Consider the following 15,676-nt stretch of genomic DNA (forward strand, 5'->3'; position numbering starts at 1 on the left):
TGTGTTACTCAGTGGGTAGTGGCTGACGTGCGCAGAGCCTTCCAGCAGGTGAACATCCATAAGGCTGCAGGCCTGACAGCATCGCTGGCCCGGCCTGTCCTCAGAGAATGCACGGACCAGCTGGTGGGTGTGTTTGCTGATTTGACCTCTCTCTCTCCCAGGCTGTTTGTGCAAGATTCCAAGATATCCACCATTGTGCGTGTCCCCAAGCACCCCAAGGTTAACATGTCTGAACGACTGGGAACACCTGTCGCCCTCGCCTCAATTGACAGTGAATGCTTTGAGAGGTTGGTGAGGGACTTCATTTGTTCCATGTTACCTGCCTCGCTGGACCCATGGCAATTTGCATATCGTCAAAATATATTACTGAGGATGCAACTGCCACGGCTCTTCATACCGCCCCATCTTCCACTTGGAGGAGAGTAAACTGCTGTGCACCAGACCATGTGCGGTTGGATACTGGACTTTCTGTCGGGCCGTTGCCAGGTAGTGAGAATGGGCAGCAGAACCAAACTGACCCTCAACATGGGAGTCCCTCAGGGCTGCATGCTGAGCCCGCTCCTCTACTCCCTGTACACACTCGGCTGTGTGGCCATGCACAGCTCCAACATCAACATCAAGTACGTTGACGGTGATGTGCCTGATCGTCAACGACAACTTGACAGCCTTCAGGGCTCACTGACAGTGGTGTCATGAGAACAACCTTGCTTGCCCTCAAGGTTAAGATGACCAAAGAGCTGATCGTAGACTACAGGAATGAAAGAAGAGAGAATGCCCCTATCTCCATCAACAGTATCACAGTTGAGAGGTTCAGTGACTCCAAGTTCCTACACATCTCAGAACTTGAAGGCATCACATGGACCAGGAGCAGTTGAAGAAATTCAGCATGAGCCCCCACATCCTCAGGAGCGTTCTACAGCAGCACAATTAAGAGCATCCCGATGATCTGTATCACCGCCTGGTATGGGAACTCCGCCGCCTTCGATCGTAGAGTGCTACAGCCAGTGGTGCAGATGGCTCAGCGCGTCGTCAGAGGTGAGCTACTGAGCTTCCCTCCCTCCAGGACATCATTATATGGCAAGTGGTGTGTAGCCACTACCTCAGCCATGATCTGCTCACACTGTCTGACGCAGCTAATTTTATCCCTTTTAAATTGGACTAAACCATAAGGACTCAAAAAAAAAGGTCACGTCATATGTCTTTTATTTACGCGACTGAGGAACCCTTTATCACACACTTTATGTATATTTGTTTTGATATTTATATTTGCATTATTTAAAATGTAACTGTAATTCAGACACAGTGAATTTAGAAGAAAGAGCCGCAGTGGACAAGACGAAAAGGTATATTGTTTTATTTTGGTTCAAATCTTGGACAAAACAAGTACAACATGTTCAATAATGCTGACAAACTACAGTGAGCGGGGGGTGCTTGAGCTTAGGGTGGCTGTGAAGGAAGTGGGAGGAGCCTGAAGGCTGAGGTCTGATCTGAGTGGTTACTGAGTCATGTCAATCAACAAGACAGGAGACTGGCATCTAGATAAATGGTGTAAAATAGTGAAAACAGATGGCAGCCACTGTCACCATTTCTTAAGGTGACAGTGGTAGAAAACATGTTGACTCTGCACATTTTTTAAATAATTATTTTTTATCACCTAACACAGCTGGGTGATAATAAAAAAGAAAAAAAAAGAAAACACGCACAAAACAAAACAAAAACACAAAAAAGATCATTTTTTATCACCAGGCTGTATTGCGCAATAAAAGCAGTGAAGCGAAGAAAGTTCTTCAGCATAGAATCCATTAGAAAGGTATAGCTTTTAAAAGCGTAGCATATTGACCACAGAACAATGTTGTCAGACAGATATACAGTAAAACATAATCTCAACCATGAGCAGTTTAGAACAGGATCTTAAGAAGACAAGGAAGACAGCAGAGGGACAGGTTAAAAACACTGCTAGTTATCAGTGAATCGCTTAAACACAGCGAGTTATCAGTGAATCACTGAAGACTGTAAGTTATCAGTGAATCACTTAAGACTAATCACTTAAGACTGTGAGTTATCAGTGAATCTTTTAAGAATGCTAGTTATCAGTGAATCACTTAAGACTGCTAGTTATAAGTGAATCAGTACTGGCAGGCTTCCAGTCCTATACTGTGTTGTGTAATCTCTGTATGTTCTTTACAACTCATAAATGACCATCTGACAGAGAACTATGACTTTTCATTGGACAAATACGTAGGAGAAACCAGCAGAGATGAAACATCCGATGACTGGTGATAATGTGTGAACTGCTTTGACCTCTTTGGATTTGTACACTGGCTTACATCTTCTGTCATCTCTTTTTGATGGCTGTGTTTCTCTCCATCTCTCTCTCTCTCTCTCTCTGAAAGCCCAGGGATGTTCTAGAAGGCGTAGGGGCCAACATAGATGGAGAGCCTGAGGGCGGAGCTTGTCTGGTAGCTGCTCAGCAGAGGGTTGATGGACACCATCTCCAGATCCAGTGTGTACTCTATAGGTCCTGTCACAGCACGGGCCAAAACCAGCATCGCACTGATGTTGTTGATTTGCTGTCAGGAGGTGAGACGACAGGAGGGTTATTTATTTACTATTTATTTATTCATTCATTCATTCATTCATATTTCTACATATCAAAAGCTATTTATGTTTGTTGTCACTACTACTATTTACACCAGTGCGTAATGTATCGACATGAAGTAGGAGCTACCATTTACTCAAATGTTCAGTGTTTAGGTTTTCACCCCAACTGCTTCTGTTCCCTTCCAAAATCTTAGTTATCATCACATCATTCGCTCACCCTGATGTAGAAATCTCCGCTGTCGTCTCCAGAGCGGATGCGGAAGGTGTTGTAGGCCCCTGGGGACACGCTGGTGGCCTGGATCTGGAAGATGTCTGAGGGGACGGAGCGCTCGGAGGTGATGCTCATGTAGCGATGGACGATGGAGAAAGGCAAGTCTCGACAATCAGGCTTGTTCACAGGACACACACAGCGGCTAGACAAATGCGGAGGAGAAGAGAGTTTTAGACAAGTTGCAGATGAAATGCATTATGATTTTAGTAAAACCTATTTTTACATATCACCTTCAGTATATAGGATCTTTTCATTGAATAAGCTGCAGAGTCCTATACTGTTATAGGACCCGTCCCTCCAGCTCTCTGATAAACAGAAAATACCAGAAAATATCCTTTGCTTTATTGAGTAAACGTCTATTTGTGACACCTTTTTGCCATACAATAAGATTGAATGGACTCACTGCTTCTGGAAGCAACAGATAAAGATAATCAGTGTTGTGCCTGAGCTAGTAGATATGCTATTTTCACATTTTTTGAAAACTTCTGACCATTTTTGACAATTTAATTAATAATTTGTACTTTCGAATATGAGTATTTACTTGAGTATACTTTGTCCACCACTGGACGCAACAGATACGATAATATCAATGTACTGTAGACTTACCGACAGTATGCCCAAGTGGGTATACAACCCAAGATTCTACCAAAGTTCAACATGGCTTTAAATATATTGTTCGGGTTGAAACTATTCCACATGAAAGCAAAGTCAAAATCACCTTTTGTTTCTAGATTCAACCTCAATATAGTTGAAACACCCTTTTGTAGGGAACACTGGATCAATAAATAACCACTTTTATCCTAAATACCTGATAAATAAAGGTCAACGTAGCCTGTATTAAAGATGAGCCTTCAGTGATTAGTACATTCCAGTAGTTCATAATTCAGCCAACAGGGGGTGCAGTGTGATATAAAGGAAGTAGAACTGTCCTAAAAGCTAAACTAAAATGATATTTGAACAGTAGCCATTTTCCCATCTGTTTTTCTAAAACACATTTATACTACAAAAGCAGCTTTGAAGTATTAACAATTCCCCACACCTGCTACCAATCAACACTTGTTTCACCATCCTAATAGTTTTCTAATTGTACTGGAACACGTTCAACAGAGAAGGTCATGAAGTTGGACAGATATATGGAAAAAGTAATGGGAGTAATCTAGCGATGCGAGCCATGCTCCATACAGGGACCATTATATTTTGAGATGAGGGCCAGCACATATTTTTGTAATGGCTTAAAGGTGTTTGAGTGTGTGTATGTTTGGGGGACTGGGGGTTGGGAGGGTTGACAGAGGGGAAAAACAGAAAGCATGGCTATGTTCAGACTGGAAGCCCAAATCCGATGTTAGGTCTATCCAAATTGGTTTTATCAAGTCAGAACGGCAAAAAAACTGATGGAAATCAGATTTGAACCACTTAGGTGGTTTGAAATGCAATACAAATCTGATTTCTAAAGAAGACGAAAATAGCTGATCTACAAGCCCACAACGCTCTGCAGTCTGAGCAAAGCCCAAGTAGGTTACACACGTTCTAATGACTCACTTATCAGACACTTGCACATATGGCTCCTGACAGCGGTTGGTTTCCACACACTGATAGCGTCCATGGATATTCACACAGGTCTGAGACTCTGTGCACTGATGCTCTCCTGTCTCACACTCATTTATATCTGGAAAAGGAGGGGAGAGAATGGAGGTGAGGTGAGGTGAGAGGACTCAAACAACAATATAGACATGTGCTGTAAACGTGTAGCATGGTTCATGGCTGTTTTAAGTTAAGAGGGTGCGAGCATGACTCAAGGTTCTGACAAGTAATTACTTTACCAGGTGCACGGCTTGGAATAATTCTTTCGAAACAGAAGAATCACCAGCACTCACATAACAGAGTCATGGTTGTTTAAGTCCAGACTGAATACGTTGTTCTTACCTTGGCACAGTCTGGTGCCCAACAGTTGATATCCCTCCGGACACACACAGGAAAACCTCCCTGGTTCGTTCACACACTGGTACTGGCAGAGATAACTGGAATAGCTGCACTCATCTATGTCTGTGGAGACATGGGAGAACCCAACATTACTCACAAACACAGCATTACACACGCGCGCGCACATGCACGCGCCCCACACACACAGACGCACACACACACATGATGGCACACACCCAAATGCACTAATGTGCCTGCACTACCAAAGGCACAGTAAAATCCTCAATGTTAATTTATCTCTGAGGTTGTGAAATGGACCCAAGTAAGAGAGGGGGGTCCATTTGGGTATATTCCATTTGAAGCAGTAATGGAAAAACTTTTATCACATCATGTTTTTACTACTATTACCTCCAGTGTACATAATATAAACAAGTGCATTAATTCATATTTATTTACCTATAGCACAGCCTCTATATTGTCTGTCTGTCTGTCTGTCTGTCTGTCTGTCTGTCTGTCTGTCTGTCTGTCTGTCTGTCTGTTTATTTGTTTATTCTTTTTCCCCCAATTCTATTTTAATCCTTTTTCCTTTATCCGAAGTCCCTTGTCACTGCTGACCCCTACTGGTTGGTTTGTTATGGAGGGTGTAGACGAGCATGTATCTCGTGCTCGTCTATGATGAGATACATATGATACACTCAAGTTGCCAGACGCTTCTTTTCACCTGACAGTGAGGAGTTTCATTGGGAGGAAGTAACGCATGTGGAGGGACACGCTCCAGTTCAGCCCCTACTGAACAAGCACCATTACCAACCTGTAGCAGTCACTCGTACAGCAAAAATCATTCTGATTCTGAAGAAAATAATTCTTGAATCCGGTAGATTACATTCTATTTTATGTTTACATTGTAGTCATTTAGCAGATGTGCTTACAAACAACTAATATTAAAGAAGTGTAAGGTCACATCCATAGAGCTCAGAAAATGTTCCAGCCATCTATGGAGGATCAGATCATGAGAACCTGGCAGACAACTAAAGAAAAAATATGAATGTTTGTTTGTTACTATGGCAAGTTGGCAACTATTGAAAATGCAGCGTGATGCTAGTCTGAGAACACAGAGTCACATTTCATACTTCAATGTGGAGCTATATTTGTCTTTTTTGCCATTATAAAGTATTGTTTTGTTGTTTTTGACAGTGATGGATTATTACATTTATGGAACCAAGTTAAAAAAAGAAATAATAAAAAAAGCACCAGCGGTATCCTTGAAGTTGGCAGATACAGTAAAGTCATAAAGTCCTACCATTGCAGGCGAAGCCATCTGGGCCCAGCTCATAGCCCTGGTCACATCGACAGAGGAAGGTGCCATATGTGTTGTAACAACGCTGAGAACAGGGCGCTCCCATCTCACATTCATTCACATCTGAAAGATGGAGGGGAATTCGTGTGGGGTGATGAAGGCTGCACATAACCACATTTATTCTCCTTAACAACTCTGCAGTAAGTACATACTACATACCAATTATCATCAGATTTTTATATTGTAATATTTACCCATTAGATTTACAGTATATTTGTATATTTCTTACATTGCTGTGTTGTATTTGTGTGAACCATGCCTGTATACATTTTTACAAAAAACAAAACTAATATAAAGCACGAGAAACCAAGAAAATCACCACATTTCCTTGGATGTGGAAAGATGATTCACATTTTAATTATTTTCCAAGTACACAAGGTGTGCTTTATGTTATTCTGTTCAACAGCAGGATTGTGTAACTCACCGATGCAGGAACGGTTATTTCCTGCCAGCTGGAAGCCGGGCTCACACTGGCAGGAGAAGGAACCGGGAACATTGACACAGCGATGCTGACAGTACCGATACCTGCACTCATCAATGTCTTTGAGAGAGACAAAAGACAGACAGACAGACAGACGGAGACACACAAAGAGTCAGACAGAGACACGGCACAAAGTTAGCATCGTCCTTTCATTAGTTTCATGACTAAGTTCCATCTGGCATTTCATAGTGATGCATCTTTCATAGATACCATGAGTCAGCCATACCAGTGGACCATACCAGTGTCACTACATGCCATTGTCCACTGTCAACATTGGTCACAGAGTTTATGTAAACCTCAAAACTTTCACCCCAAATTGCATTTTTTTTTTATATCATGATGGTTTACGTTTTGTCCAAATTCAGTAAATGTTATAGAATGTACCTGAAAAGTTTTCGTCATCCGCTAAAACAAAGCATTTTCAAGCTAAAATTTGAGTTCTAGATGCAGCACTTGTAAGGAACTATTTCTCAAATCCAGCTCAACAGAGCAATAAAGTAATTTTAGAGCAAATAAATGGCAAAGTGGTTTTCAAAAGAGTGAATGACCTATACCTAGCAACTTTAACATTTTGTAGTGTTTTTCCACACTGCTTCAACATGATTGGCAGTGAATGACATTTAGAAATGTACAATCTTGTTGAAGATAAAGTCAATCCCTGTTATTGGTGAAAAGTCAAAATTAAACTGGTATGGTCCTTTAAGTCAGTGCTTATCAAAGTGGGACCCGGGGACGGGGACCCCTCGCGGTCCTTGAGGAGGTTCCAGGGGGTCCCCAGCTAAATGAGTTAACATAGCATCAAAACCAGTTTAACATTGAACAACACAAATCTTGTATGGGATCCCTGGCACAAAATATTTTCAGATGGGGGGGTCCGTGGCCAAATACATATTCATTTGGGGGTCCTTGACATGAAAGGTTTGAGAACCACGGCTTTAAGTAGAGGGCAGATGAAGGAGATGAACATACCGATGCACTCGGTGCCAACCTTGCGGTAACCGAGGGGACACTGGCAGGTGAAGGCTCCGGGCGTGTTGATGCACTGCTGGCTGGGCTGACAGTCGTGGTCATCTCGTTCACACTCGTCCACATCTGTGCGACACCGCGGCCACAACACACCACAGACAGATTGCAATTAGCGCGACAGAATTCAGCGTCATCATAACCACGACCAGAGCACTAAGCGCTACATGCCCTTTGATTTGCGGTCGGCAGCTGAGAATGTCCCATAATGTTGAGTCATTCTTGCTGTGTCACGCGTTCCAAATCAACACCTCCCAGCACAAGTAGCTCTTCTCAGTGCCAGACCAGCTGATAAAGCACAGCAGCGTGTGAAATCTCTGAATTCCAACAGTGTGTCTGTCTGCAGACGCACATATACACCCACACAGCTCACACCAGCAGCCGGCCCACAGGCCAAACACCTGCTGTGGCCACCTGTCCCTTAAAATCTATGCTATTCTGCAATACATAACACACACACACACACACACACACACACACACACACACACACACACACACACACACACACACACACACACACACACACACACACACACACACACACACACACACACACACACACACACACACACACACACACACACACACACACACACACACACAATGCCCACTCATCCTGTGGCCACCTGTTCACCTCCAGCCCCCAACTCTCCTCCCCCACTCCATCCCTCACCTCTAACAGACACCCACCCAGTGGTGGAAAGTAACATTTACTGCAATATTTAAGTACTGTACTAAGTACATTTGTGAGGTACTGTTACAGTACTTGAGTATTACTTTTATTTTTATAAACTACTCTACTACATCTCTTTTTTTACTCCACTACTAATATTTGACAGACACTTAAGCCATATACACTAATATACTTTGTAGTGCAACAAATGGCAAAAATAGACTATCTACAAGCTCACAACACATCCCTTTGCAACTTGTTGTGAGCTTGAAGATAGTGTTTTCACTATAAGAAAAATGTCATATAATAATAATTGATACAGTATGTTTAGAATTTATTGGAAAATGTTATCCTGTTATGCCCAAAACAGGGATGCCAGGGTTAATGTGGTTAAGTGTACATTTGGCCTAAACAGACTTCTCTACTTCTACACCTGACAGATACTGTACCCACCCACACAGCTGTCTCCCTGGGGTTCGTAGCCCACAGGACAAGGGTTGAAGGGCTCGTGGACGGCGGTCGGGGTGCTGGGAGACTCTGGAGCAGGGATGACGGAGGCAGAACGTGGGAGGCACAGGTAACCTCCATAGTGGTTGAAACATTTCATCTCCCCTTTGCAGGCGTCTGGGATGGTCTCACACTCATTTATGTCTGACAGGAAAGACAGGAAAGTAGCCATTATTGTCTGCCATTATTTAAAAAATAATAATTTGAGATGTTAGAGTCGTGCAACGAGATTGAAATTAGCCTTAAGGGAGGAGGAGTGAGATTCAGTACTAAGCTATTGTTGTACAGTAAGTAAGAGATTATTTTACTTTTAAATATAACAAGACTGAGGGTCTGAAAGATCCAATAGCAGCCCCTAGAGGCTCTGTTGCTACTTACACCCAACAGGACCAAAGTGGTTTGAACCGACCAACATTGGCATAGAAAAAAAAAAAAGGATTATTAATCATGGCAGAATTTGGTGGTTGTTGGGGGGGGGGGTCATATATTGTATCATTACTGAAGGAAGCATTAGATGAAAGGTCATGGGGTCCCTCAAATTATTAGGGTTCATCCACCACGTGCAACAAGTGCACTCAGCAAGTTTCATGGTAATCATCTGCCTATTTAAATTTTTGATATATCTTGTATGCAAGTGGAAATACTGGCCTAAGGGCTGCGCTACAGGAAAGGCTGTGGGGTCACCAAAATCATTAGGGGCCATCGCCTAATGAAGGTAAACAGCTAATTTCATGATAATCCAGCAATGGTTTTTGAGATACTGTATGTATTGTTTGGGACCAAATTGTTGTACTGGCAGACGGCCATGAGCCATGCCTTAGAGCCAGGCCGCTTGTTGGACTAAATGTATGTCTGCATTTGTCTGTGTGCATGAAGGGGAAATGATTAAATGGGGTGTTCTGCGCACCTTTACAATGCTGAGTGTGAGAATCCCATTGATACCCATCTGTACATTCCTACACAGAGAGAGAGAAAGAGAGAGAGAGAGATTCATTTAGAAAGAGTGTTATAGTTACATATCGTCGCTGTCGGGTGGACACCTTGTATGTCCAAACCGTTACTTTTTTATTATTATAAATAAAAAAAACATTTCAAAATAGTGAAAATAGCCGATCTATAAGCTCACAACGTGTCACATTGCGGCTCGTTGTGAGCTTGTAGATCTGCTATTTTCACACAACTTTTGCACGACACTCTTGTTTGATGAAGTAGGGTGTTAATGTAGGCTAAAGTCTTTTTTTAACAGTGAAATATGGAGATACAAGGTTATATGTATTCAATATGCATAAACTTTTCACATTTGGTATACGGTTGGAAATGCTCTAATAGAGTAGAATAAAGAACAGAGTTGTCAGAAGAGTAATAAATTACCCAGGTAGAAAGATTCTAAACCCCCCAAAAAATAGCTCCCACCAAAAACAGAGACAGATGTGGACATGAAACTATCTGCTACCACCGCAATAAAATATTACCATGGCAACATGTCCAGAACAAGAACATAAGAGAAGATAAGGGAGCAGAGGTTCAGATTTGGAGAGAGGCCTGGAAAACAGTGATACCGGCTAACAGAGAGGATGCAGAGAAAAGAGAGACAGATTGAGAGAGAGACCTTCATCCATCCTTACCGTGTAAGTGTCACTTTCAGTGGGCGGCTGTGAAATAACACTGTGGAGAAGCACGGACACGCACGCGCACACACACAAGACTGACACACTAATGCCCTGCATGCTCAGGCACTGGCTGGCGGGAGAAGGTGCAGGTAAACACACAAACACACACTGTCAAGCGCACAGTCACACACACACACACACACACACACACACACACACACACACAAACAGGCACACAAACACACAGACAACCGGCCCGGCACAGGTAATGGATGGGGATGAGAGAGGAGGTTGGCTTCACAGTGGAATACCTGAGAGAGAGGGAGAGAGACAGACAGAGGGAGAGAGAGAGAGGTAGGCGTTAGAAGTTTGGGGACAAACACAAGTGCTCTTCAGGGTGTGTGTGTGTGTGTGTGTGTGTGTGTGTGTGTGTGTGTGTGTGTGTGTGTGTGTGTGTGTGTGTGTGTGTGTGTGTGTGTGTGTGTGTGTGTGTGTGTGTGTGTGTGTGTGTGTGTGTGTGTGTGTGTGTGTGTGTGTGTGTGTGTGTGTGTGTGTGTGTGTGTGTGTGCGTGCGTGCGTGCGTGCGTGCGTGTCTGTCTGTCTGTGTTGTTCCTTTAATTGAAGTGGATAAATCAACTCTTCAGTCCAGTCAGAACACATACAGTAGCTATTTGTCAGCTAAAACAACTTCTCCCTTAATGCAAGCAAAAATGAACGCATGAATTGTCCCTGCAGGTGAAAATGTAAATATAATGACGTACTCTATATCCTTCAGCTGAAAATAACAGAGTCAACAGCACAGAAATACTTTCATGTTAGCTGGTCGCACACAACCACCTCTGTGTCCGCAGTCTGGCACGCTGCAGCTCTCTGGAATGAAAGCAGTGGTGGAAAGTACATTTACTCAAGTACTGTACTTAAGTACATTTTTGAGGTATCTGTACTTGAACATTTAACAAGTTTTTAAGATCGCTGTTGTTAGGAATTCATCCTGCGATTTCCAACCTTTTTGGCTTTTGACAAAAAGCTGTGCAGTCGGGGTCACATTTCAGATGTCTGAGTTGGTGACAGCTCAGATCTTCTCTCTCCAAACAAACTGTCATTTCTCTTTGAAGGAGCCCGCCCCCTAGGTTTGGAACCATTGGACTAAACTAGCTAACTGTAAAGAAAGTTGTTCAAACAAGCTCCACATTCAGCAGCTCAACAGCACCATGCTGCTTACACGCTGACGTTCCAGTATTCATAATATAATGTCATATATAATAAATAATATATCAGTCAGAGGAATCAAACAAGTACTTTTACTTTTAATACAAATTTCTATATGTATGTACTTTTAATTAAATGGTTAGTAGCTTTAGATAGTTGTATTGGTACTTTTACTTAAGTAAGAAGGATCTGAGTACTTCTGAGTACTCTCTCAAGTGTTGCTGGAAGCTGACTCTGGAGGCTGCTTGTACTGTGTCACAGGGGTGCCTGTTGCCGCGCACACGTCTTGGGCAATTATCTGCCTACTTTACAGCACACCGACTCGGTGTCAACAGTGCCGACACTTCAACATCTTAGAACAAACCCCTATTGTTTTCATTTGTCCTCGTGGAAGGGAATCTCCTTTTTGGAGGCTGCTATTGTGTTTCTGGGTAACACAGCATTTGTCTTAGTCATGCTGAGTTATTTAGTAGAGTATGGGGGAGGCATTATGGTCTTTGAGCAGTAACACGCTCTGGGCTCCGCTCCCAGTGTGCCTGTACTCATGTCTGCAGACATCTTTCATAATCTTCCTGGAAAGAGATCACGACTGTTTAAGCAGAGCCTGGATGTAGACAAATGTTCTACCCCAGCCTCTCCAACCAGCGCCCCCCCCCACCCCCACCCCCACCCCCCCAACTGCAGAAAACAGGCCAAATGAAACAATAATAAAACATTCTCTTAGCAGCCGTTGTTTGCAGAGCCAGTCAGCTCCAGTCAAAATATATGAAAACGAAACGTATAATCATTGCCTGGCTGACGTGTCTACGTGCGTATGCACACACACACACACACACACACACACACACACACACACACACACACACACACACACACACACACACACACACACACACAGGCCACATTGAGCGGATTGCATATTGTTGTTACCTCGATGCTCGAGACAAACACAAAACCACAGAGCGATGTTTGCAGACAAACATTTGACATCTGACATCACGCAACCACTTCATGATCTCTGTGTTGGGAAAGGCAGAAAAACACATCCTCACCCCAACAGCGCTGATGGTAACTCATCCCCCTGCCTGGCAGTCAGATATGCGTATAGCCACAATACGCTGCTACTCCAGTGTCCGAACTGGCACTGTGGTCAACTTACAGCCGGCAAAAATGTGACCCAAAACCACCCGAAAACAAACTGACCGCCAGTCCAGGGTCCAGTCACTGTCTGGGCCCTGACCGCTGCGAGAGGGGAGACATGGGAGCTGCCCTGCCTGTGCATGAATCCAAGTGTCGGTGGACCTCTGGAATTCCCGTGGCGAGGATGTGGGCTGCAGGGTCCAGCTGGGATGCCCCGTTCCCAGGGTGTCAGTTTTCTGGGGATCCCCCACCCGGGGTTCACCCGGGAGGACAGTTGGTGCCAAACCAACCCTTTGCCGGTCACCCAACCTCTCATCTCACTGCGTGGCGTAGGTCAACGCCCAGAGGGCTGCAGCAGTGCAGAAGTTCAACCAGTGTCCTTTTAGTGACCACTGAGGCAGAGAATATTATTGGACTACTGGATTGTAGTTCTTCCTCAACACTGGGCAGTGTTCTCTTCAACGCTTTCTTCCAAGACTTTTGGTGTTACTGCATCAGCTATCATACCTCAACATTATTATTTAATATTGTTTATAACATGTTTTGTGGATCATTGTTCACAGCCTCTCAGTAGCATCTGCAACAGAAAAGGCTTACCTCCGCTTAAGTTCACGGTCAGCCGAATTTAACGAGCAAAATATCTGCAGGCTCATAAAGGTCACCTCTTGGGGACCAGGAAAAACAGTCAAGAAGACCACACACACACATGCACACACACACACACACACACACATGTTAATAAAAATACACACAGAGAGAGAGCAGGCTAAAAGACAGGTCATGTGTTGTAGTGTATATATTGCTCTGTTCTGCTTGGCGGTGCGTGGAGCATCTCTTCAGCGCGGTTCTACAACACGTGGCCCCCACGCAGGCTGCAAACCCAAGGCCAGAAGCCTTTCATCTCAGTCAGCATTGCTACCGCTGTGGGATAAATATGTATTTTCATATTATATTCAGTGATGGATAGGCGCCTACGGGAGAAATTGCTCCCAAAACCACACTGTAACATAATGGCTCCCTTCAGAGCTGTTTTTCTCCTGCTCTGTGCTTTGTCTCGCTGGCAGTGGCAGTAAAGCACACTGAAAATGCACTGATATATTGGTATATATGACACGTAGGATCTGGCAAAGGATGATGGACTGGGGTCAGCAGGGAGGGCTTGTTCTGAGACACGACTCTCCTCGCCGTCCCTCTCTGACCCCAACTGAATCATACCAGAAGGACCTGTCAAATGCTATAGCAGCACTTTAAAGTATATGTAGTACATGAATTGATGCCTTGCTGTGGATTGTCGCAAGGCAGTGTTACCTATGTTGTGTATGTTTCTGTCGGTGAGAGTGGGATTGCACGTATAGCTTAGCATGATGGCACCTGCTCCTCCTGTTTGATGTGGCCACATGGCTCGCACAGTCAGAAAGTGTTGTAATGCCTTAAAATCAGTCAAACTGGGGTCCTAAGACCCCCTGGGGTCTGTGAAACATTCTTGAAATTTTATTTTCAATTTTCATATTTTGAATGTGGCACTTCTTTACTAGCCAAATTACTAGCACCTGATAAATACCTGATAAATACTTAAGCCTACACACAGCGACTCAATAACCGAGTGGTTATGACATGTATCACGTGGGCTCAAATGCCTGACAGCGAGTCCCCGGTTCGATTCCCGGCCAGCCGAACCATTGCTGCATGTCACTCCCTCTACTCTCTCTAATAAAGGCTTAAAAAAAGCCTACACACACTCCAATGCTACAGATGTTAGTGGGCCATCAGGCCTTTGGTGTTAATTCCAGCCTGGTTCAATTGAAACAAACATCTAAACTTCACATGATTGGGTGTTTATTGACCCCTTGTGACAGCAACCAACCAATCAAGTTTCAATGTGACAGAGATAACGAGATAACTGCTTCCACAATTTGTGTTGGACAGCATTTCATGCAAAGGGGGTCCACAGAAAATAAGATTCTTTGCTAAAAGCATGGTCCATGACTCTTTGCCTTAGGTCCGTGGGAGGTATGAGTAAACTCTGATTGTGACATAGATGTCAGTTGTTGTGAAACCTTATATGCTGTAGCTGGGGAGGTAATTTTGCAATACACAATAACACACACCTACTCTTTCTTACTCACTGTGTCCCCCCTCTCCCCCTCACTGCCTTACTCACAACGAAACACATGACACAACTAAAACACACACATAGACCAGAGCAGAGGAGAGCAGAGCAGTGGAGCTGTGTGACGTGTAAGGCCTCCAGTACCGTGAGTGAAAGTGAATGAAAGACTCCTCTTCCTCTCCTGGTTGGTGACAGTCACTCGCCAAAATAATTCATTCACCCACCCTTTGATTTCCACAAACATTCTCCCCCTGTTCTTACATATAGCAGAAACATATATCAAATGATCGACTGCACACGCACGCGTGCACGCGCGCGCACACACACACACACACACACACAAACTCACAGACAAGCTTCTGTCCTCAGGTTCCAGTCTTCTGTCCTGCTTCTTGTCCAACGAGGTCTGTTGCGTCCTCTCTCTGCGTGTTGCGTCGGGTCCCTGGTGTGTTGGGAGAGTGTTCCTGCTGCCTCTGTGACCCTGAGAGAGAGAGAGAGAGAGAGAAGAGAGACCGACAGCTGGAGAAGCTGAACGCATGTGAGGGAGGGAGAGAAAGAGAGAGAGAGAAAAAGACAGAAGGAAAAAGAGAGAGGGAGGAGAGAGGGACAGCCCATTCCTTACCCCCCCTCTGGCCCCCTGCGCTGCCATCTTTCTACTCTCCACCCCTCCCCACCCCCCAAAACCCCTACGCCACCCCCCCTCTCTCTCTCTGACCCCCCAGGATGCAAATTCCTGGTCTGCGGCCCAAATTCCAAAATTCCAAATCTGTCC

At 44.2% G+C, this 15,676-nt stretch overlaps 1 protein-coding gene across 2 annotated transcripts; it reads right to left on the reverse strand.

Moving 5' to 3' along the window:
• Window positions 1-1,343: 1,343 nt before the first annotated feature.
• On the reverse strand, window positions 1,344-15,437 carry efemp2a (EGF containing fibulin extracellular matrix protein 2a). 2 transcript variants are annotated; one of them, XM_084085798.1, is made up of 11 exons: window positions 15,254-15,437; window positions 10,461-10,756; window positions 9,743-9,791; window positions 8,782-8,979; window positions 7,600-7,722; window positions 6,574-6,690; window positions 6,093-6,212; window positions 4,796-4,915; window positions 4,412-4,538; window positions 2,819-3,014; window positions 1,344-2,570 (listed from the first exon to the last, which is right to left on the reverse strand). In XM_084085798.1, exons 2-11 carry the CDS (start codon window positions 10,560-10,562, stop codon window positions 2,406-2,408), a joined length of 1,317 nt encoding a protein of 438 aa, XP_083941924.1. In that variant the 5' UTR covers window positions 10,563-10,756; window positions 15,254-15,437; the 3' UTR covers window positions 1,344-2,405. The 2 variants fall into 2 exon arrangements, with proteins under 2 accessions (XP_083941924.1, XP_083941925.1); XM_084085799.1 differs by lacking the exon at window positions 15,254-15,437 and adding an exon at window positions 12,707-12,829.
• Window positions 15,438-15,676: the final 239 nt, after the last annotated feature.

Source organism: Gymnoscopelus microlampas (genome assembly GCF_963454915.1).
Source record: "Gymnoscopelus microlampas genome assembly, chromosome: 18".
NCBI lineage: Eukaryota > Metazoa > Chordata > Actinopteri > Myctophiformes > Myctophidae > Gymnoscopelus > Gymnoscopelus microlampas.